General features: G+C 45.9%; 1 protein-coding gene across 1 annotated transcript in view; it reads left to right on the forward strand.

Annotated features, from left to right (window-relative positions):
- The window catches only part of Vps13d (vacuolar protein sorting 13 homolog D (S. cerevisiae)), a 236261-nt gene that overhangs the window by 204142 nt on the left and 8769 nt on the right, over nucleotides 1-23350 (forward strand). The window contains exon 64 of the mRNA XM_013031922.1: nucleotides 18932-19063. Coding sequence (XP_012887376.1) covers nucleotides 18932-19063 — 132 coding nt within the window. The remainder of the gene's footprint in view (nucleotides 1-18931; nucleotides 19064-23350) is intronic.

The following is a 23350-nucleotide window of genomic DNA, read 5'->3' on the forward strand; positions in this document are numbered from 1 at the left end:
ACACACACACACACACACACACACACACACACACACACACACACACACACACACACACCTACCTCATGTCCCACCTTGGTAGCCAAGAACAGGGCTGGGAATGTGACTCAGTGGTAGAGTGCTTGCCTAGCATGCATGAAGCCCTGCGTTTGATTCTGCAGCACCACATTAAGAGAAAAAGACAGAAGTGGTGCTGTGGCTCAGGTAACAGAGTGCTATCCCTGAGCAAGTGAAGCTCAGGAACAGTGTCCAGGTCCTGAGTTGAAGCCCCAGGACTGGCAAAAACAAAACAACAACAAAAAACAAGAACAGCTAGTAGTCAGTGTTTTGTGTTTCTGTCTCCCATGGAACTGGGAAGAATTGAAGATGGCAGTAGAAATGTCTCCTTCTAATATCTCAGTGACACTAAGGCCCCAGAGGGCCCTTGAGTTCAAGTAGAGGTGCTGTCCACGAAGTCCTACATTGGTAGGGTTTTATGGGAAGTTGGTCCGGGAGCAGACTGAAGGTTTGCTTTTGTAAGAACAAAGTGAAGGCGTCCATTCAACTGTGGTTTGGGGCCTATATATAGGGGCCCAGGGCCTGCTGGGATGGGGTTCACACTCAGGCTGTCCTTTTGCCCTTCCACTGAACTCTCTTCAGTTCAGTCATGAGCAAACAGTCAGGGCCTGAACTAACAACCCTGCAGTGCTCCAGAGCACGGCTCGCTTACAGTACGGAACAAAGGGAGGGAGGGCCGCGTGGGCCAGCCCAGGCCGAGGAATGCGGCTTCAGGGTTCTGCTCCATAAATTTAACCAGCACGACGAAAAGGAGATAATATGAGCCTTCGTGATGATCTGAAAGGGGGAGGCTCTGTGTCCCATTGATTGCGGTCTGGCCGGGTGCCAGGCCCAAGCCTGACCGACAGTTGAACCATATCGTTAAGGCGTGTAATACAGCTCGAGTCTTGTACTGCCGCCAATGAGTACATATCCACAGGGCAAAAGTTTATAAAGAGTTGAGGCCGGACTGCTTAACCCTCTCACACTGCTTGTAATAGACCCAGCTGCCATTCAGAACTTGCCCATCCGAGGTGACTGAGGGAGGCCTCACACTCCTGTTCGTCCAGCCGCTTCTCGGGGCTGGGCAGAGGGAAGGAGCACTGCCTCAAGGGGGTCGCAGTGCTGGGATGTTCCTTCCCGAGCTGCAAGACAGTCTGCCCCCCACCCCCACCCTCAGCCCCAGCCCCGAAATGGGACACCGCGGGACTTGCTTCTGAGTGGCTCTGTTTGCAGTATAATGTTGCTTAAGGAAACAGGCTGACACAACAGGAAACCTGCCCGTCTCCCAGGAGGCCATGCTTGGTGGCACGGGGCTTGGATGCTGCCTTGGAGCTGTCTGGTTGAGCTGTGGGGCTCAGGGTGGTTCTGGCTCCCTTCCCTGCCACCCAGCCGCCTCAGGCTGTGAATGGCCTTGTCCTCTGCCTTTCCACAGCTGAGCCTCCATGCTAGAGCAGCGTGGGTAGAAGGCTGGTATCCCAGTGTTCTTCCTGTCACAGGCAGGTGGCCCCGAGGGACTCTGTTCATCAGGGAGGGCATGAGGAAATAGACAGGCCCGAGTCTCAGAGGGGACACCACCTCCAGCACTTGCTCAGAGATTCAGCATGAGTGTATCAGAAGGAAAAGGCTGCCTGTATTCAGAGGAGCCTCAGAGGAAAGTGGGTTAGTGGTATTCCAGCTTATCCATTAACTCTGGCTCTACAGGGGACCTGTGTGTGCCTTGTCCTGCCATCTAGCAGGACATGCTCCTGTCTTTTCCAGAGTGCTGCTTGTCCACAGTGAACATTCTGGTGGCAAGGAACCAGGATTTGATTCCTGGAATGTGCGCACAGAGCGCGTGCTGATGCCAAGGCACTGCATCTAGACTCTCCCACCAAAGATCTCCTGGAGTCAAATCTGGCCTTCTGCCTCCTTTGGGTTCCTGGACATGGGCAATAGGGCTTAAATTAATTCTGATAACCAAAAACTATTTGAGGAAAGACAAGACTCAAGCACAGGTTGGGGTGATTTTATCCCTCATGGGGTGAAAGGTTCTTACCACCCTTCTTCACCTCCATCAGCTTCCCATAGACCTGCCACAAGGGACATGGCGAAGCTAGGAAGTTTGGAGGGACTCCGGGCCAGGGGCCTCTTTGGGCCAAACAGCAATGCACCCGAGCACAAGGGTACCCTGGCCTTTGGAGAACCTGGCACTGAGCTAAGCTCCTTGCCAGTTTCACAAAACAGTGGCTCTGCCGTCTACTCAAGGCCATCTTTATCTGCTGGCCATCTGGGACCTTCAGCTGGTACCCAGCTGGCACAGGAAACCTCAGTGGTGGAATCAGCATGCTCTGATCGTCCCTCGTGGGGTCCAGGGATGGCTTCTGGATCTTGGATCTATGGGGCTTGAACAAAAGGCCTTTAGAAGTGTGAGAAGACAGGATAGCCACCTAGCCCTGAGACTGTTGGATACTGTTAGTTATGCTGCCTGGTCAATGTACTTAAAAAGCCTAGAAGTAGCCAGTCACTGGTGGCTCATGCCTGTAGCATCTCAGGAGGCTGAGATCTGAGGGTCACAGTTTGAAACCGGCCTGGGCAAGAAAGTTTTATCTCCGATAAAACTACCAAAAAGTCAGAAGTGGGGCTGTGGCTCAAGTGGTAGAGTGCTAGAGCAAAAAAAAGCTAATGGACAGCATTTAGGCCCTGAGTTCAAGCCCTAGGACCAGCACCAAAAAAAAAAGGTAGGCTCTAGCAGAGTGTCTAGAGTGGAGGTGACTTACCATCTGTATTCCACTAAATGATTGTTAAACCCAAAGTTTGGGTGTATTTTTTTGTGTATTGTTGTGTATTGCATCATATTTGGGCTGCTTCATGTAGTCAAGGTCAAATTGTATGAAGAAATTCTGCTGTTCTTTGCATTTCTTGGGTTCTGTTTAGCAGTGACTGAAAATGCCATGAGTTAACCACATACTCTGCTAACTAGGGTTTATAGAGATTCTTATCTGTAAAAACCTTAAGGCAGAGAAAACACTAGAAAGTTCCTAAGGCTTTATGTAACCTGCAGAAAGAACTCTGGTCCCAGCTCCCTAGATCTAGCAATCTTTGGATAGGGAGCAACTGAAAAGGCAGTTCTGGCCTCCTTCAAGAATCACTGTCTTCTGTTCATATCAGGATTGCTCCAGGCTTGCCTGCTTCCCTCTGCCCCAAGGAACTTGGTCTTTGGACAGCCAGTCCTGGCCTCACTGTCTGCCTTCTGCCCTTAGGTCCAGAAGAAGAAAGAAACATTTAGTTATAGCAGAAATCTTGTGTTCCTTGTTAAGAAGAGAGGTGGGTAGACTCCTGGCTGCACCTGCTTCTCCCTAGGCACAGGGAGGCCTGGACAAGAAGAATGACCTGCTGATGGTTCTGGCCTGCGTACTATGCAGCCATGCACAGGGAACCAATTAGAAATGCACAGAGTATGTGAAAGCAGTGCTTAGCAGCAGCTTGGTGGGATAGGGGAAGTGTTTTCTGCCCCATCTGTCTGGCAGGATCTGGCATCTTTGCCCTTCTCTCCCTAGCTCCCAACAAATCCTTCCCATATTTTGAATATGAGGTGATTCCCTCCTGTCCCCCATTCTGTAGAGGCCAGCTGCCCAGTTCAACAATTTAAGCAGACTCAGTCTTGTTGGTTCTTGTTTCCTAAGAAGACATGCACCGTGAAAGTTTGATGTCAGCTCTGATCCACAGGGTGTGGCTGATCTTTGTGGAAGCTAGAAATGCACCTGAGATGACCCAAGTCCTTCTCTTTCATTTTTTTCATCTCCTACCACCTGGACCATTAATTCTACTTTCAAAGGGGTGGGAAAAGGGGACCATTTCAAAGCAAAGTTGATTTGGTCTCTGAACCAGCTTGTCTTCCAAGTTGTACTTCACCCTGATGAGAATCAGAAGGGACAGTCTGTAAGCCCTTCAGTCTCCTGGCTCTGCAGCTGGGGAGCCTCAAACCAGTTCCAGATGGACTTCTTCCCTGTGTTCCTGGGAGGGCAGTGGGGCAAGCTAGAGGCAGGCTGCTCTTTCTCTTACCCATATGCCATTCATATCTTGCCTCTGGGCTCTTTAGGGAGAGTGTGGTTAGTGCCTGGGTCCCTGTCTGCCATGCCAGCACCTCCCTCTCGTCCTTTAGGGCATGTTGCTCTGAACTCTGACTACAGCAAGCAAGAGTAGACATTCCTGCCATTCAGAGTCCAGAGCAAGACAAGGCTGAAAAAGTAAGGGTCTCTAGGCAGAGGAGGAGTCCCGCAGATGACCCGTGCTTAACAAAGCCTCATCCATGGCCGTCCTTACCACCTTCGGGTAGAGCAGGCCCAGCTAGGCCACAGACTAGGAGGAGGAGGAGGAGGCTCATGGGTACTAGTGGTCACTTTGTGGCCCCCTTCCCTTGAGAAGTCTCCATCCAGGACTCCATCCCCCCTTCTCCAGAGGAAAGCCATTGCTGATAGCTTGGCCATTCAGACAACTCCTCTCGCCTGCATCCAGCCCATGCTGTGCATAGTATGTGGTGATCATGGTTTCATTATAAGTGCACCACAGACATTCTGGTGTTTGTGCCCGTCTGCTTCCTGAGTCATTATGGGTTTTTTTTAAAAATAGTTGTATTGAGCCGGGCGCTGGTGGCTCACGCCTGTAATCCTAGCTACTCAAGAGGCTGAGATCTGAGGATCGCGGTTCAAAGCCAGCCCGGGCAGGAGAGACTGTGAGACTCCTATCTCCAATAAACCACCAGAAAACCAGAAGTGGCACTGTAGCTCAAGTGGTAGAGTGTTTGCCTTGAGCTGAAGAGCTGAGGGACAGCGCTCAGGCCCAGAGTTCAAGCCCCACCACCGACAAAAAAAAAAGAAAAATAGTTGTATTGTTTTAAGTTTTAAAAAGATGTAAAAAAAAAACTATTGGGAAAACTCATAGTATATAGGGCGCTGCTCCAAAAACTTTGCCCCAGTTGTCTCTCTAAGCTTTATAGCAGGTCACTGTCATAGATAACTATTATTCCTCCTTTTTTCCCCAGTAAAATAAAGAGGACTCGATACCTCTAATATTCATCAAAAGGTTAATGTTAGTAATCTGACCAGAGATCTCCCCATGTACATACAATATGTATACAGACACATACAATATGTGTGTGTGTGAGTATATATATGTGTGTGTGTGTGTGTGTGTGTGTATGTATATATATATGATCCCATGAATAGGAGCGCCATTTTCTTCATTTATTTATTTTTGCATATGTCTGGTGCTGGAGATTGAACCTAGAGCCTTGAGCATGCAAAACCCATGCTCTGTTACACCCCCATCCCCAAGCACAAATGGATATCAAACTTTTTTCTACTCAAAAATTATTTCAAAAACATCTTTCCACTCCAAAAGTAAGCTGATTTAATGTTTATGTAATATTAAATTGCAAAGATCGCATAATATGCTTACCTAGTTCCTAGATGATGGATACCTCCAATTTTTTTTTTTTTTGCTATTATAAGCATCTTCTACATGCCTTTTCAGATTTACATAGTTCCTTTCCTTAGGGTAAATTCCTAAAAAGATGATTTCTGGATTTAGGGGTATGTGCATTTTGCTGTGTCCACATATTGCAAATTGCCTGCTAGGAAGTTGAATCAATTTGTACTATACTCCCAAGGCTTGAGAAGACCCTGGTCGGGCTGGGAAGGTGGCTCAGTGGTAGAGCGCTTGCCTTGCATGCCTGAGGCCCTGGGTTCGATTCCTCAGCACCACATAAGAAAAAAGCCGGAAATGGCGCTGTCAAACAAGAGGAAGAACCCTAGCCTTGGGCTGAAGAGCTGAGGGACAGTGCCCAGGCCCAGAGTTCAGGCCCCATGACCGGACCCCCCCCCCCCAAAAAAAAAAAAAGAAAAAGAGAAGACCCTGGTCTCCAGCCGCTGCCAGCTTTGGCTCTTCATTCATTTGGAACTCGGTCATGAGTTTTATTAGGTAGCTTCTATGGATCAGATGCTACAGTAAGAACCTGCTATCATTAGTCCTTTAAGTCTTTGCCACTGGGAGAGAGCCGAATGTCTCAGTATTGCTTTTTACATTTCAGCTGGCTATTTCTATTTCTCCTTTTGTGAATTCTTTGTCCCAATCCTTTTAAAACCTCTGAGGCCAGTGTGTGTTTCTATTTAGTGTGTGTGTTTGTTTTTGGTTGTTCTCATCCTGTCTTGGTCTCACTGTTTCCAACAGTGGTCATTTAGTCAGTTTCTTATCCATGTGAGAAACTTCTTCCAGGTATTGATAAGCCTGGTTAGTCACCTGGTAGGTCATACTCCGGTGCCTTGGCACCTGGGTCATGCCGCAGTGGCTGGCTGTGGGTGGATGTTTTGGATGTGTGGTGTGACCTGTTGCCTAGCTTTTATCTTGCTGTTTGTTTCCTCTTATGCCTTCATGTTAGTTTAGCCCTGGTTGCTTCTAGCTATGAGGCAAGGGCTTCTGGGAAACTACTTGGCTCCCACGGGGCTCCCATCCTCCATCACTCACACACAGTTTAAGTTCCTTGTATAGTCATTTCAAGAACATAGACCTTGTCCAGATTGGGATGTAAGCCTCTCAGTATTGCCTTCTTTGGTACCCTTTGGGGTGTCAAGAATGCCTAACTCAGTAATAGACTCCATTAGTTTATGAATCCAAGAAAATGAAAGACTCAAGATCAAGCTTTGTGTTACCACTTACCAGCTAAATAGCCTTGAGAAATCTCTCTAAGATAAGGTCTTCATCCATAAAATGAAATACTACTTTTGAACATATCCACAAACAAGACAGTATGAGGATTAGTTTACTCAATATACAGTCACCTTTGAATGCAGAGATCTACTGTGGGCCTCAGTGGTCCAGCAGGTGTCCTTGGTGATGCCTAGTCTGGTCATCTCTTACCTAAGGCCAATGGGAAAGTGCAGTGGCAAAAACTGGTGGGGAGTGGCAGTGTACTAAGGTGCACTGAGTTTCTCCATGGAGTGTTCTCAGAGGTCCACACGTGCCTCTCTGTTGAGTCTGAATCTGTGTTTTGTTGTTTCTCTCCCTCTCCCCTCCTTCTCTCTCTCTCTCTCTCTCTCTCTCTCTACCATAATGGAGCCTTACAATTATTCTAGGATCTACATGGTACTGTGAGTTTAAAAACATGATGATTTTCCTCATGTTCTGTCAGTTTTTCCTAAGTAGAATATGTGCGCATGTGTGTTGTGTGTACACACATGTGCATGTGCATACATGCACACACACACATGCATATCTGGTGAAGTGCTTGGATAAAAAAAGACAGATCAAATTTTGCCTGACATAGCAACAATCATCTCCAGTATCCTCTAAGATTTTTCCAAATGGGCTTTATTGGTTTCCTTTCATTCTATTTTTATCTGGTAGTCATTTTAATATATGAGGAGCCAACTCTTTCAAAGGAGACATTTTGTCATTAAAACCTGTTATTTAGTTTAACCACTGCTGGCTCAGTTTTAGCAACTAAGGACTGTGGAGTGGGTTCTGATGTGGGTTCTCTCGTGGCCTGGTTCTCTTGTGGCCTGATTCTCTCATGGCCTGGCCACAACAATGACCCACCAGTTTGTGATGCACACAACCCCAAACAGGCAGACCAGGTAGCCAAGAGTCATCTGCAGAGTGAACTGGGCATCTCTACCTTCCCTTGCCGCCACTGTCCCCTCCTTGCTTGCATCTGGTGACCCTGAACCCTGGTCTGGCATGAGGCACAAGATCTCTTGTGGCCCAAATCACCCTAGGGTACTGATTACAGAGAAATCAGCAAGTCTGTGGAGTGCATGTTTAATGTGACACAGATGTGGGACATAGTGCAGATCTTTCTGCTTAACAAATTTTCAGCTTTTTACATTTCATCAGTGTTGCTTATTATTTACAGAATGTAACTCAAGACAGCAAAACAGATTGTAATTTTTTAAAAGGTTTAGGGGGTGATGGGGCCACCGGGGATCTGGAAGAAAAAAATCCAGTAGTATGGAATGTTGTTTGCCGTCCAGACCAAACAAACCAGTTGGCCAAGGGTTGATGGGCTATGACAGTCGGTCCAGTGCATGTTAATACTGGCGGCATGTAATTAAAAGGCAGCTTGACCCATTTCATCACCAAATAAAGAATAATCTTCTGTCACCAGGTGGAATGCCCTGGCACCAGGCAGAGTGTAGCCCTCATAAAGGCACTAAAGGGCATTGCACTGTGCACTCATGTTCTGCTTTGTTCCTAGACAGAGAGAACATGCGGGAGCCCAGGCCTCAGCAGGCACGTGGAAATTCTCCTTACAAATTCCTGTGAGGGCTTTGTACCCTGCATAGTGGCAAAAGCCAAAGTGAAGCGGAGTCAGGCTACTCTTGTGGGCATTGGGATGATGAGCTAGGGTCAGGCTAATGTAAATTTTGAGGGGATTGTTTTTAGAGGGGGCTCAGTTGGCTGGAGACAGCCCTGGATTCGGAGAAAGTTTGGCTGTAGACTTACGGGTAGACACATTTTGAAGAACGATCATTTGGTAAGAAGGAAGATGAGGACTTAGAGGTGACTTGATGGGCTTTGTTTCTATGTCAAAAGAACCTAAAACCGGGGCTGGGAAGGTGGCTCAGTGGTAGAGCACTTGCCTTGCATGCTCGAGGCCCTGGGTTCGATTCCTCAGCACCACGTAAGCAGAAAGAAAAATGCTGGAAGTGGCGCTGTGGCTCAAGTGGTAGAGCGCTAGCCTTGAGCTGAAGAGCTGAGGGACAGCGCCCAGGCCCAGAGTTCAGGCCTCATGACCGGACCAAAAAAAAAAAAAAAAAAAAACCCTAAAACCTGGGCCTGAAATAGGGCAAGCCACCTAGTGCCCTTGGAAGGTCTCCTCCTTGGGCTTGAGTGGAGTGCAGAGCATCGATCACTGGGTCACAAGATTCTGAGCCATTCACTGGCTACCTGTCAACACAGCATTCAGCTCTCAGTAGGGAGTCAGGCCGAGAGTAACTGCCAGGATTCCAAGCCCACTGTTCTTTTCCTTCCTGGAAAAGTGCAGACAGTGCACGTTCCCCTAAGGCCACCAGTTGTCCTCTGGGAGCACATGACCCAGGTCAGGAACTTCCTTGTGTTCCCTACTGTGGAACGGTCAGCATTCCTGTGCTCCAGGGGTTCCTGGGCTATAACCAACTTCCCGCCTTCCTCTGGCTCAGGCTGGGGAGATGTTGCTCTTTAGCCTCTCCCTTTTCTGGTCTCCCTCACTCCACTAGTCTTTATTTATTGATTGATCACATGTGTGTGTCTAGGTCAGGAAGCTAGGGTGCAGTGATGCAGCTTCCATTCGCATTCCCCACATTTTCCCAGTCTGGTAGGTTCATTCAGAACATGAGCCCCCTTCCTGGCAGAGGTCAGTAGCTAGGAAGTGGGTGTTTCACTGGATTCTCTGTGACCCTCTTGGGGCTTCAGTTTCTTTCTCTACTGCCTACAGTTTGGCTTCAGGGGCTGAGACAGATCCTGCTGAATGCAAGAACAGGGCACGAGCATAAGCGTTCATTCCCTTCGCTTTCCATTTCAGTGTGCTCTTCTTGAAGCATATTCTCCTACTGCCCCTTTCTCTTTTCCCACCTCACCTTTTACCTCTCATCTGACCTTTTGTGTTTTTCATGGTGCTGAGGATGGAACCAGGGTCTTGAGCATGCAAGGCCAGCTCCCTACCGCTGAGCTATATCTCAGCCCTTCATTTGGTAGTAAAAAGATGTGTGGAACTCTGGGCTGAGCAGACTGGTGGACTTGAAAAAGTGAAAGCATACTAACCACAGAACCTACCCTACCCCTTCAAGGCTGGAATGTCTGCTAGGTCCTGCCATGAGTGGGGTCCTAGGGAGGTGCCTTGGGGCAGCTCCTTGTGCCTTGGTTGTATGTAATAAGATTACCTTGCAAACTGCGTTTAGAGAAAGTGCTTTACCACCACAAATATTTTTATAACCCCCCCTATGGTGAATTAATTAATGGCAATAGTCTAAGACTACTAATTCTGAGTCTAAGTGTTTGATATCTAGTCTATTGAGTTGCTAGGTGATTCGCTCTGGTCTTTCTTAACAAGAAATCCTTTAAGGAAATAAGAGCTGAATAGGACAAGGTTGTGAGTACTGGTGCCCTAGGAAAGACTCACAGATCTTGCACTCAGTAGATTGCTCAGGAGTCCTTAGACAGATTCAGCAAGTCATGGCCCCTTTGTGCTGCTTAGTCAAGATAAAATTTTAAATCCTGCGTTTTCCCATTTGTGTGTTCTAAGTTGACCTGACAATAATAGCTGTTAAAGGCCAACAGTTAACTGTTAGATATCCTACTGTGTGCTACATACATCTCACATTTCATTCCCAACATTAACAATCCAAGCACAAGCTTCATTTCCACTTACTTGATAGGAGTCCCATTTGGAGCCTCAGCAGTTTACTCACTTTTTGTTTTTTTGCTGCACTGGGTTCTGCTTTCTTCTTCCCCTGAAGCCTCTGTTGTTCTCTCCATCAACTGATCCTGAGTTACATCTCTTCTCTTAAAAGAGAGCAACTTGCTGGACACTGGTGGCTCGTGCCTGTAGTCCTAGCTTCTCAGGAGTCTGAGCTCTCATGATCACAGTTTGAAGCCAGCCTGGGCAGGAAAATCCGTGAGACTCTTATCTCCAGTTAATCACAGAAAAAGCCAGAAGTGGGGCTGTGGCTCACGTGGTAGAGTGCTAACCCTTGAACAAAAGGAGCTTAGGGACAACACCCAGGCCCAGGACGGGCCAAAAAAGAAAAAAAGCAACTTTGGGGAGAAGATAGATGATATATAAGTTAGATAAAAGAAATTATGTAATCATTTGCTAGAAATTAATCTGCAAGTATCTTAGCTTACGTTATTTAATCGGTTTGTCATTGTTGGCATTTTACCTAACAGCTATAAAACCAAGTTGACCAGAAATTGTGTCTGTGGGCCTGTGTTTACTATCTTGGGATTGGCATTAGAGATGGCAAGTGAGCATGGAATTTGGCCATGGCTTGCAAGATTCCTATAGGCACTGAACCTTAATTCAGAAGATCCTAGTTAGAATGCAGCTAACCCTTACAGTTCTAAAGTGTCCCATTTTTACAGTGATGTTGGAAATTACCACTTGCTTTGTAAGTTTTTCTATTAAAGCAAAGCATCCTCAGAATGCAGACAAATGGATGAAGGTTCAGGAAAGCTAAAGCTTGTGCTGTGCAGTCACTGGAATGTTACTCACTATGCTGGGATTCTGGCCTGGCTCTCCCACCAACTTAATTAGCAGGTAGTCTTGTTCCTGAGGCAGTTGACTCAGGGCAAAGAACAAAAAACAGAAAAACACCAACTCTGAAGTTTGTCTCGGGGTTAAAGTCCCAATAGCATATCTGCTGGCATAAGTCCTACCAGCTGTCACGGTTGCAGTGTCCTGGGGTCCTCATAGCGTGTGTGAGATTACAGGAAGTCTTGACCCCTATAAACAAGTCAGGTGTGAATCCCACTGAAGGGAGCACACCCTGACCAGGGAACTTGGTCCCTGCTGCTGCATGTCAAATGACTAAAAACCTAGCAGTGTACATTTGATTTCGAATGATTTCCTGAGTCAGCATCTATTCTGCATTTCCAGTGGCAACAGTACAATGTGGGATTTTATGTGCTATACACATGTCTACAGGACTCTCAGGAGAAGTAAGCAGGACGCTAGCAGGAAGCAAAAGGAAAAGCAAAGTGCTTTAGTGAGAGAGGCTGGATTTTATGCCCTGGCCTATTGTGGGCTTTGGCCACCTGGACCAGGTTAGGGTCTCTCTTATACATCTGTGGTACCCTCAGCAGATGTGCCTTTAGTAACAGATGCCCTTTTATTGAGTACCTCAATGTATCAGCCCTTGCTCTAAGCACGATACACATATCCACTTATTTACTGCTTGTAATAATCCATTTTCTAGATGAGGAAGTTGTGTGTAGATGTGGTACCACTCTTCTTCCAGGCAGCCATTGTTGTCAGGCTGCCTCTCCTGTGCCACTCTGCCACACTGGCATTGACTCCTGAACTCAACCAGCTCCCTGGATACTTGAGTTACCCCTGTCTTCCTCCAGGCCTAGCACCGACCTGTGTGGATGGTGTTTCAGGAAAGGCACATAGGATAGAGGTGGAGGTAGAGAACAGAAACCAGCACAAGTTATTTTCAGCTTTGTGTTTCTAGCTACCGTAGTTGGGCTCTTTTTTTTTTTTTCTCGGTCGGTCGTGGGGCTTAAACTCTGGGCCTGGACGCTGTCCCTCAGCTCTTCAGCTCAAGGCGAGCGCTCTATCACTTGAGCCACAGCACCACTTCCGGTTTTCTGGTGGTTAATTAGAGATAGGAGTCTCACGGTTTTTACTGCCCGGGCTGGCTTTGAACCTTGATCCGCAGATCTCAGCCTCCTGAATAGCTAGGATTACAGGCGTGAGCCACCGGCGCCATGCTAGTTTGGCCCTTTACTCAGTAATTTCCTCTCAGTAATGTGACTACTGACACAATTTCTTTCTTCCCAACTTATTTTTTTCATGTGTCTAAAATCTAAAATTGTCCTAACAAAAACTTGGTATAATGTTCTTGGTTCAAGACTTAACATAGCCTATGCTCAGTAGTTATGAGTGAGTAGATTCTTGAACGTGGGTTTATATCTCAGAACCAGAAGGAGGGATTCTGATGGAAACTAAGTCAAACTTGAATGGTTTTCATCCTCTAAGAGTCTACTTGATCTCAGTTTGCTCTGGATGGAATAAAGTTTGTAGAGAAGGAACATCTTTCCATGCAGTTTTCAAAAGTGAATGCATAAGGCAGAGAGGAGGACTATAAGTCAAAGTTCAGACACAGCCCATGGCTGCTGGGTTTTGAGGACTTCCAAACATTGTAGTTCAGTGGACATTGGGACATTTTAACCAACTTAGACACTCTGCTGCCAAGAGTACTGGTTAAGTCGATTGTTTGACTCCCTTTAGAGCAGTGACAAATGTTTAATTGAATCATTCAGTCAAGAACCTTGGAGAGCCAGGCGCTGGAGGCTCACACGTGTAATCCTGGCTACTCGGGAGGCTGAGATCTGAGGACTGTGATTCAAAGCCAGCCTGGGCAGGAAAGTCCATGAGATTCTTATCTCCAATTAACCACCAGAAAACTGGAAGTGGCACTATGGCTCAGGTCGCAGAGTGCTCACCTTGAACTGAAGAGTTCAGGGGCAGCGCCCAGGCCCAGAGTTCAAGCACCATGACTGACCAAAAAAATTAAAAAAAAATTTTGGCATCTTATGCTATTGTCAGAAAAAAGTATTTGGAAGGAGCATATAGGTTGACTTTTAGTTCTCTATTTGTGCTCAATTAAGCATAGTCTATATCAGTAGGATTCCTGATGAAAACAAAAGTCTTGAACACATACAGCTCTAAGCAAGAAGGCACCCATCAGTTGAATAAACATCCTTCTGTGTTAGGAAGCTATGGGTGTCACATACTTTCTACTTTGAACTGATGGTTTGTGGACACCACTTTGTTAATGGGCATTGGCCATGACAGACCTATCGCAATGTAAGTCTTCTAGCAATGCAGATGTGTGCACAACATCTGTCTTCAACTAACAGAGCTGTGACAAAGCTACTCATCATAGAAGTAAAGAACAAATCATGGCTGGCCAACTGCTGACCCTCAGGCTGAAAGGCAAGATCAAGCAAGAGGAACTGGTTCCATTTCTCCTGTCACCTTGTTTGGACTTATTGTTGCTTAAAGTAAATGACACAAATTGTTTTCATTGCTCTGGTCTTTGCTCAGGGGCCGGCAGTGTCTGTCAGATAGCACTGGCCAGATGCAGACAGCCCAGTCCTCTCTCCCTGGGTGGGTTATCTGTGGTGTGTCAGCCACTGTCTGTGCAGCCCCTTCCCCCAGGGAAGAGCCATCCGTGCTGTATTGCCGCCTCCCTGACATTTTCATGGAGTTCAAAGCTCAAGTTCGTTTGGTGCTGACATTTTGGATTAGCTGGTTGACTGGGAGGACTGCTTCTTCCTATACACTGTGAAATTTATAAACCACAGCAGCTGAGGGCTTAAAATGGCCGACAACCCCCAGCTGGCAGCAATTAAATACACCACAGACCTTTGGCTAGACAAAGGCTTATGAAGGCAGAGTTCCTGCATGTGCACTGAACAGGCTTGTGTTTAAACTTATCTTCATGTTGTAGTAAGGGACACTGGTAACTGAGAGATGAGGGAAAGTGTTTCCTACCTCTTGTGTAATGGTCTCTTACCCTAGAGTGGTCACACCAAGACTCCACCCAAATGGCAGCACACTGTGGCAGTGCAGGTGGCCACAGGAAAGGAGCAGAGCCCCAGGGAGACTGGGGCTGGGACACAGTTGGGAGCTGGAGCAGTTTAGACATTGCTTTCTATGCTGTACTTCCAATGGGGAGACCCACAGCGAGTCCACTTTTTTTTTTTTTAACTAGATTCCATCATCCTTTAGGGCACAAGGAGAAGATGGAGGGAGAAAACAGTAGGATGCTGTGTTACACCTATTTAAGCAGCAGGCTGCCCAGGGTGCAACTTAAATATCATTGAAATCAAGTTTAAATTTCTGTTACACTGGCCACATTTCAAGTGAAATGATCATGCTAGGTGAGTTTTCATATCCCGAGATCCAGTAAATACCATACACATCGACACATGTACCCATCTATCTAAAGATCCCCAGAAGACATGTATAGAATGTTCATAGCATCATCATTTGTAATAGCAAAACCTAGAAATAACCTGCATGCCACCAACAGAGAGGGGGATAACTCGTGCAGTAATCACATGGTGGATGGTAATAAAACAAGCACCGCAGATGAACTCTAGCTGCGCATGAAGGAACAGCCAGTCTCAGCAACATGACAGTGGTATCCATTTTCAAAAGCCCCAAACAACTAAAGACTGTAACAAGAACGTGGCAGAGCATACTCTAAAGTGTGATAAGACTGCCTAAGAAAAGTAGCACAGGATGATAAACATGGGTTCAGCACCACAGCTGCCTCAGGAAGAGGAGGAACTCAGCTGTACAACAGGAAACCACACAGCATCACTGTGGTCAGCAGTGGGGCGGGGGTGGGGGAGAGGAGGGAATGGTGGTTTCATAGAAAAAGCCAGTGATGCTAGTGGGCCCTGAACTGAGGATAATGATCAATCTAGCCCCGATGTCTAGATAAAAAGGAGGTGCAGGTAGGTGATAGAGGTGTTGCTCTCCTGGTGCTCAGACACTTGCTGGAACATGAACAGTGGTGACTTTCAGCAGTTAGTCACATAAAAATGACACTCCAGCCGGGTGCCAGTGGCTCACACCTGTAATCTTAGCTACTCAGGAGGCTGAGATCTCAGGATCGCAGTTCAAAGCCAGCCCAGGCAGGAAAGTCTGTGAAATTCCTATCTCCAAATAACCACCAGAAAACTGGAAGTGGTGCTGTGGCCTTGAGCTGGAGAGCTGAGGGACAGTGCCCGGGCCCAGAGTTCAAGCCCCACAACCAACAACAAAAAAAGAAGGCACTCCATTCTCCTGGGTCATAGCACATGAGCAAGTTTAGGGACTGTTACATAGCTTCTAATACTATTTGGATTCATCATATATGAATCCAAACAGTTGGGTCTTACAGTGAATGTCACTTTTATAAACTGCTGGCTTGGGAGGTTTAGAAACAGGAACTGGTTGTTGTTAGTAAATTCTTTGATGTTTGGGTTTAAATTTAAGCCTGGCAACTTTAACCACTATCCTTACACCTACAGCCCACCAACCTTGACCTGAGAAGTTGAACTTTCAGTTGAGTTTTAGTTGAGATGAAAAACTAGTTTTGCAGGCACTGCCAATGATAAAATAGTAGGGGAGTATGGCAGAATTTCTTTAATCCAGCTTTCTGCTGATAGCAAGAGTATGACTAAATTACTCCTTGTTTATGTTTATAAGACTTTAGTGGAAAGCTGGTTGCTGGTGGTTCATGCCTATAATCCTAACTACTTAGGAAGCTGAGGTCTGAGGTTCACAGTTCAAAGCCAGCCCAGGCAGACAAATTCATGAGACTTATTTATTTCCAATTAGCCAACAAAAAGTCAGAAATGAAAATATGGCTCAAGCACCAGTCTTGAGTGGTAAAACTATAAGCAAGAGTGTAAGGCAGCCATGAGTTCAAGCCCAAGTACATGCACCAAAAATAAAGAAGACCATAGTAGAACACTATTTGCTTTCATAGCCAAATTTAGCTCTAGTTTCATGTGTCTTGACATGAAAAGCGAGCTTTGACTGCCACAGTGAGTCCCTCGTATTGAGCAGTGTTCCAGCCGGCCCTTGGTGTTTGGCAGCTTAGCAAGGGAGGGCCTCAGAAATAGGAGGTAGTATTCAGCCTGGTGAGAAAACAGATAAGAAAGGAAACATAGTGTTGTTAATCAGTGTATACTCACAAGAGAGCTGCTCTGCTCTCTGACCTTTTGGTGGGTTTGTAGATTTCAGGGTAGAAGATAATACATTGAGAGTAGAAGTAGTTTGAAGAAGGCCTGAGGAGAGGCCACAAAGCCAAGAAGGAACGGGAGCTTGTGGATGGGGGGCATGGTTCCCCACGTTGCCCCTGGGAAATGTTAACCCAGGAACTTGGAAGCTGATGCAGGCCACCTTGCTTCTCAGGCTGTCTTGTGTCCCGTCAGATGGGTGCAGGGCTCAGTACGTTTTCTCTCACATGAATACAAGTGTCTTGTAAGGACAAAGACACTTGTCCACAGGGGTGTTGACTTTATGACTTCCTTCGTGTACCTTGCCTTTCTCAGCAGACCAGACAGATACCCTTGACTTTTCTGTTAGAAAGATGGGATTCAGCTGGTTCATTTTTTGCCTTAACAACAGTTGGTAGCTTTCAAATCTCTGGTCTTTAAACTCTCCACTCAAGTTTGCATATCGCCTTTTCTTAGTAGCTCTATGACTAGCCTTAAACTTCTCCACCCACAGATGCATTCGTTCATAGACTCATCTGATTCCTTCTCCTGCTCCACTGGAAACCAGGCCTCCTCCTCATAGAGTTGACATGGTCGGTGGGTGTCAACCATATATTGAAGTTGGTTGGATGGGTGAGGAATTTGAATCAGATCTTATTGAAGAAGACAGGGATGAGACCCCACTATACATGCTCCTATTGGAGCAGCCTTTTGATTTCTGTATGACACTCAAGAAGGCTCTTCTAGCAGCCTCATGGATAAGAGGACAGTGAGACTGCTTGGGTCAGATGACTCACCAAACAAGGACACCAGGGGATTCACCAAACAGGCTACCTGGAGAAGACTACCCTAGCCTCTTCCCATGTGTCCCTTGGGGGGGGGGGTGCTTGCTGGCATCCTTCATGCAGCAGCTCTGAAGCGTTTCTACCAGCTGGCCGACAGTGGCTTCCTCTACTGCCCTCCACCTGCTTTCCACCAGGAATTGGGAATTAAGAAGGTTGACAATAGGCCTGACTCTTGAAGAGGGAATTGAAGCCAGGCACGGTGGGCATATGTGAGTGTGTGATACAAATGAAATTTAGCTTTTCTTACCCATTCCCCTAGTACAAATTGGTCTCTGCCTCACCCCTGAAGAACACCATGACTTGTGTTCAAGGAACCCTTTGGGGAAGTTATCACTGGCTTTCTGCATGTCCAAACATTACCAGGTATAGGGTTGTCCTTTAGGCACCATGTCTAGCTGGAGCAGACCTTGATCTGGGCCCAACCATGGCAATCGATGATCCTGGCTTTTTAGGTCACACAGCCTATAGCAAGCTATATTCTTTCCATATTTCTGCCCCCTTTTCCCTTCCAACCACTCTCCATACTGCTGTTGGTGTACAGTTCCAAAATGCTGATTCAGTGTGCAAGGCTGCTCCTCTCTTCGAGGTATGTCTAGAGAGAAATGTTTTGCTTCAGTGGGTTCCAGGAACAAATAATAAAAAGTACAACAAGTACAAGGCCGAGGACAGATCAGTACTCTCTTATCAGTCATCTGAAATATGCACAGCTTTTCCAACACAAATATGGACTCCTGTTTCTAGGAAAACACCAAAAAGTATTTATCAATTACCCTGTCTATGGCTTGTGGAAAAAGACAACAGCAGCCGACCCCAAAAGCCATAGCGAAGCAGATTCCTTTGGGCAGCCCACAGCCGAGTGGCCTGTGATAGGGAAACTGCAGAATCCTGCTGTGGCCTGAGACTGGTCCTTGGAGCCTCTTTTTCCCCCACAGGGTTGCTGCATTTCTCATCCCTTTTTTTTTTTTCTTTCCCCCTGACAGTCTTAAGCTTAGGGCCTGGTTACTGTCCCTGAGCCTCTCTATGCTCAAGGCAAGCACTCTACCACTTGAACCACAGCACCACTTCCAGTCTCTTCTGTTTATGTGGTGCTGAGGAATCAAACCCAGGGCTTCATGCATGCTAGGCAAGCACTCTACCACTAAGCCACATTCCCAGCCCTACATTTCTCATTCTTTACTCAGGCATGATAACTAGGATACCTGAGCTCCTCTTAGATGGAGCTAGAAACATGACAAATTGATAAAGCCTAGGGCCTCTGGGTCTTCTGACCCATTGTCCACAGATGGTCCTCTCAAAGAGATTTCTAGAAAAGCAGGATATCACCTGTTCCCCAGAGAAGAGTGAACCTGAGAATGCAGGAAGTTAGCTAATGAAACCAGAGCAATAGTTGTAAGTACCCAAGCCAGGTTCCATGACAGAGGGAGTCTAGCTGTACCTTCCAACTCCTGGTAGACACTCAGCGATTTGCTTGGGCCTGCTGAATGTGGAGCATCTTCTGCACTGAGGAGTGCCTTCTTAGGTGATGAAGGGAGAATTTCACTTTCACCTCAACACTTAACCTCTTTGCTTCCTGTTTATTTGCCCCTCTCTAGGACCCAAGCACAGAGGGTTCGGAAACCACGCTGCTGCACAGGACCCCAGGGGCTGCTTCCTCGCTACTCTGAGAGCCAGGCAGAAGGACAGGAACAACTCTTCAAACTGACAGACAACATACAGGATGAGTTGTAAGTAGGAGCTGTCAGTGGGGAACAGCCCTGTTGAGCCAGAGTTGCCTCTTTGGACAGAATCTGAGGAACTTCCATGTGATCTGAGCCGCAGTCTGACTCTGAGCTTGGAAGTGGCAAAAGGATTCCTTGTCCCAACTGTTTGCTAGGTATCAGCCTTACTGCTTTTACACACTTGTACTACAAGTGTCTTTCTGAAACTATGTTCCACACAGTTACGTTTCTGAAACCTGACTGTCTCTGTGTAGACAATTCAAAGGCAGAGGTTATAGATGAAACATTTTTAATCTTTTTCAATCTTTATTGTAAAAGTGATGAACAGGGAGGTTACAGTTACATAACATTTTCAGTCTTACCAACTTTTTTCCTGTAAAGTCTTCTTAAACTTTGATGTCCTGTTTGTGCTACAGAATGCCAGCAAAACAAAACACAAATATTTCAGAAATGTGATTTTCTTTAGTTTTGTTACTCTTTAGATACTGGGCTTTGTGTACCTGAGGGTCTTGTCATAATTTCAGGGGTGAAGTCATTGCTAGCTGCTATGGTAGATGTGTCACCTTTCAGTATATTCTGCAGAGACCCCTGGAGTAGGAAATGCTCTGTAACTTGATTAGAATCACTGCCCAGAGAAAGGTGTTTTGTCTGAAGAGCCACAAAATGCTAGTTTTGTTTCCTCTAACATGAAGCAAGCCAGGAAGGGTCTGGACACAATGAATGTTTCTGATCAGTGGAGGAGTGGCAAACAGCGGTTAGCTCCTCAGGTACTCTTCAGTGTCATCAAACAGTATTTTATTGAGATACAGGAAGTAACATCTAGGACTCACGTTTTGCTTGCTGGATAGAAGAGCATCTTCCTAGAGTATCTCATATAACCCACCCCCTCACAGTGTTATTGGAACATCTGTTGATGATAGTATTTCTCCCAGTTCTGAACTGGCAGCTGGAAAGATGGAGATCAAGATGATCATCTTTCTGAGGAGGGCCCTCTTTGAGGTGTGCAGACAGCCTCCTTCACTCAATGTCCTCTCCTGACAGAGAGAGGAAGCTCTGCTTTCTGTGTTGTAAAGACATTAAATCTGTGGGATCAGACCCTCAGCCTCCTGACTTCATTTCAGGATTTCAGCATATAAATTTGGAGGAGAGCGTGGTTCAGCCAAAGCACGCTTCATGAATAGGTTCTGCTGTTGTACTGTGTAGCCTCAGCTCTAGTCACTGCTCTGATACTCAGGACCTTTGTGCTGCTTTACTCTAGGGAAGATTTTATGTTCCTCCTTTTGAGGAATGGGGATTTGGTGCATCATCTACTTTTCATGCTCCTTTGTTGAGGGAACTTAGGACCTCTAGATCAGAGACCCAAAGAGTCATTTCTTAGCAGGCACCAATGTAGTCTGCTAGAATGGAGGCTTTAGGAGGGTTGGAATTTTTGTCTGCCCCTTTCATTGGAGAAGCCCTCAGAACCTGGCATGGACAAACCACAAACCACACTCAGCACATTAAGGCAGACAGGGGCAGTTTAACATTTGTATCAACATGTGTCCACATTGCATCTTCTGGGGCTTTTCTTTTTTCAAAGTCAGATTGTAAATTAGTATACACTATGCTTTATATTTCTTTCCCAACTCACCTCTGTTCAACTTGAACAATCTCTGGTTCTTGAGAATGAATCTTGAGAAGATTCATTTTCAATAGAATGGTGTGTGACAAAAACTACAACGAGAAGTTGTGTAGGATTATCTCAGTGACGATGTGTGCTCCGGACGTAGCCCAGGAGAGCTGAACACTGGAAGCAAAATGAAATCAGTGAGAGATTTCATGAAACTCTTGAAATCCACATGAACTCATAGCAGTTATTGATGCCAATGAATTTTGACTTAGGAGATGAAAACCATGTGTCTCCATCCCAGTTGTGGGTTGAGTCTGCCCAGTGAGTGCTGAGGGAAGCACGTGATGGTGATCTTCCTCAGGGCCTAGGAAAGAGGTCACCAGGGATGCTGGTAAACATGTCTCTGAAACAGCCTCAGCTATCAGCCTGTTTTCATGGTGGTGGGAAATTATAGTCATTGCTCTCCAAGAAAGAAGTTTTCAGGAAAAAAGCACGGGCCCAAGTTAATACCTCCAACTTTTATCCTAGATTTGTAATTAAAAGCATGTTTAAAGACCTAATTATTTGCATATTCCCCTTCAGAGTTAACCCCTTAAAAGGGTCTCTAATACCTTGCTCTACTGTTCTAACTAAATGTTTCCACATTTTTTTCCAGTTAGACTCACTTTTCACTTCTGGAAAATATTGTATAATTACTTCCTGATGGAGTGCAAGTACCACAAAGTCCCCCATACACAGCAGTTCCAACTTTGTTCTCTCAGATCAAGTTGTATTTAGTTTGTTTCATTTCATTTCATTAATTATTATTAAGAAGATAGATACTGACATGTGATTAAGGTCTGGTGTGCTAGAAGGCTTCATTTTCAAACTAATCAGGTATTTCTGTGGCATGTTATAAAGTTACCATTACTTCATTCTCAATTTTAACCAGAATCTTGGATTAAAAATAATGTTAAAATAACAGTCATCCTGGGTTTTGTTGTTGTTGTTGTTTGTTTTTTATGCCAGTCCTGAGACTTGAACTAGGGCCTTGGACACTATCCCTGAGCTCTTTTGTTCAAAGCTAGTGGCCTATCACTTGAACTACAGCTTTACTTCCAGCTTTTTGGAGGTTAGGAGATACAAATCTCATGAACTTTTCTGCTCAGGCTAGTTTCAAACTATGATCCTCAGATCTCAGCCTCCTGAGATCTGAGCCTCTGGTGCCCAGCCTGAATGATTTTTCTCACTAATGCTTATATGTGACTAGAGTCTTGTTTTCATATTGAAAAGTAAGTCCTTGTTTTGATTCTGATATTTCTAGACCAAGGTACACACTCAGATGGCAAGTACAGGGTAGTTCTGACCTTTCTCGGAGAAGACCTGAGAAGCTGATCTAGCCTGTTGCTTTCTGAAGTGGGTGCACTGGATTTCCTGATCAGTTATGCAGAAGTTGTATTTATGAGACTTATACAGACAGTTTTTTAAAGAGAGCAAAAAATAGCCTCTCCTGTGCATGGTTGGCAAATTCAAGTTAAGAGTCAGAGTGTCCTTTCCTGGCCCCTTGGTAGATTCAGTTTATGCTGTATTGTGTCTCGACCTTCTTCTTCAGACATTACAGAGAAAAATGAATATGCATTTTTAGTACAAGTCATGCTACTGATTCTAATAGCTTATAATTATAATGTACGCCTTACTTACAGTGTCAACCAAGACAATAGATCTAGTCCTTCTTAGGAATAGGATAGAACTCACTTGCTCCTATTTTTTTTCTTCTTTATTGTTTACTCCTTTCTGACTTTTTTCATCATTCCATTCTTTTTCTCACTGCTGAGAATAGAGCCCAGGACTCCACACATGCTCTGCAAGTACCCTGCCACTCCAGCTTCCATTTTCCAGGCCAGAAAGTAATCTGTCGATAGCTATTGGCACTCTCGGACTCCCCAGCTACTCTGATAAACTTTTTGGCTTGCTAAATCTTCACTAAGTTAAATCACAAGTTTGAAATGAATTCTTTAAGTTGACGCTTGATGGAAAATTCTGTTGGAACTTGTGGTGTTACTTCACTACCATTTTCTGAGACTCCTAACACATAACTGTGTTAAGTCCTGCCATGTGCCAGGACAAGTTGAGAATTTGCCTGGTGCTCAGCGAGGCCACAGTTGATCCAGGCATGCTGACCGTATTGATTACCCACTTCCTGTAGCTCAGTCACTGTGAAGTCTGGCCACTAGAGAAGGTGATGAATTGGTGCCTGGGTAGCCAGGAAAGGCTTCACAAAGGGGGCTGTGGCAGTAGCCTGGCCTTGCAGAAGACATGTGCGAGGACGAGACTGGAGAAAGGCACAGAGCATGTCTGGTGATGGTGGGTCCGCCCGGATTGGCCTGTGGCGCCTAAAGAGTTGTAAAGGTAACTCCCAAGGCCTGACCTTTGTGGTCAAGTAAGTCTGTTTACCCAGGAGGCAGCAGTGAAATTTTGAACATCGTCCCATTCAAAATTGCATGTTGAAACTACAACCTTGAAGACAGCAGAGAAAGGGATGTGTTAGAGAAACAGAGGCAGAAAGCCCTAGGAAAGCTGTTGGAGTGACCCAGGAAAAGGGTAGGGTGGTCTGTATACACAGTGGTAGGATGGTGAGTAGAAGGGGCAGTCTCCAGGGATGTGGGGAGGAGGCCTTGGCATGGTCCTAGGCTAAGCTGACGAAC

The sequence above is a fragment of the Dipodomys ordii genome, unplaced genomic scaffold (genome assembly GCF_000151885.1).
Source record: "Dipodomys ordii isolate 6190 unplaced genomic scaffold, Dord_2.0 Scaffold6, whole genome shotgun sequence".
Taxonomy (NCBI): domain Eukaryota; kingdom Metazoa; phylum Chordata; class Mammalia; order Rodentia; family Heteromyidae; genus Dipodomys; species Dipodomys ordii.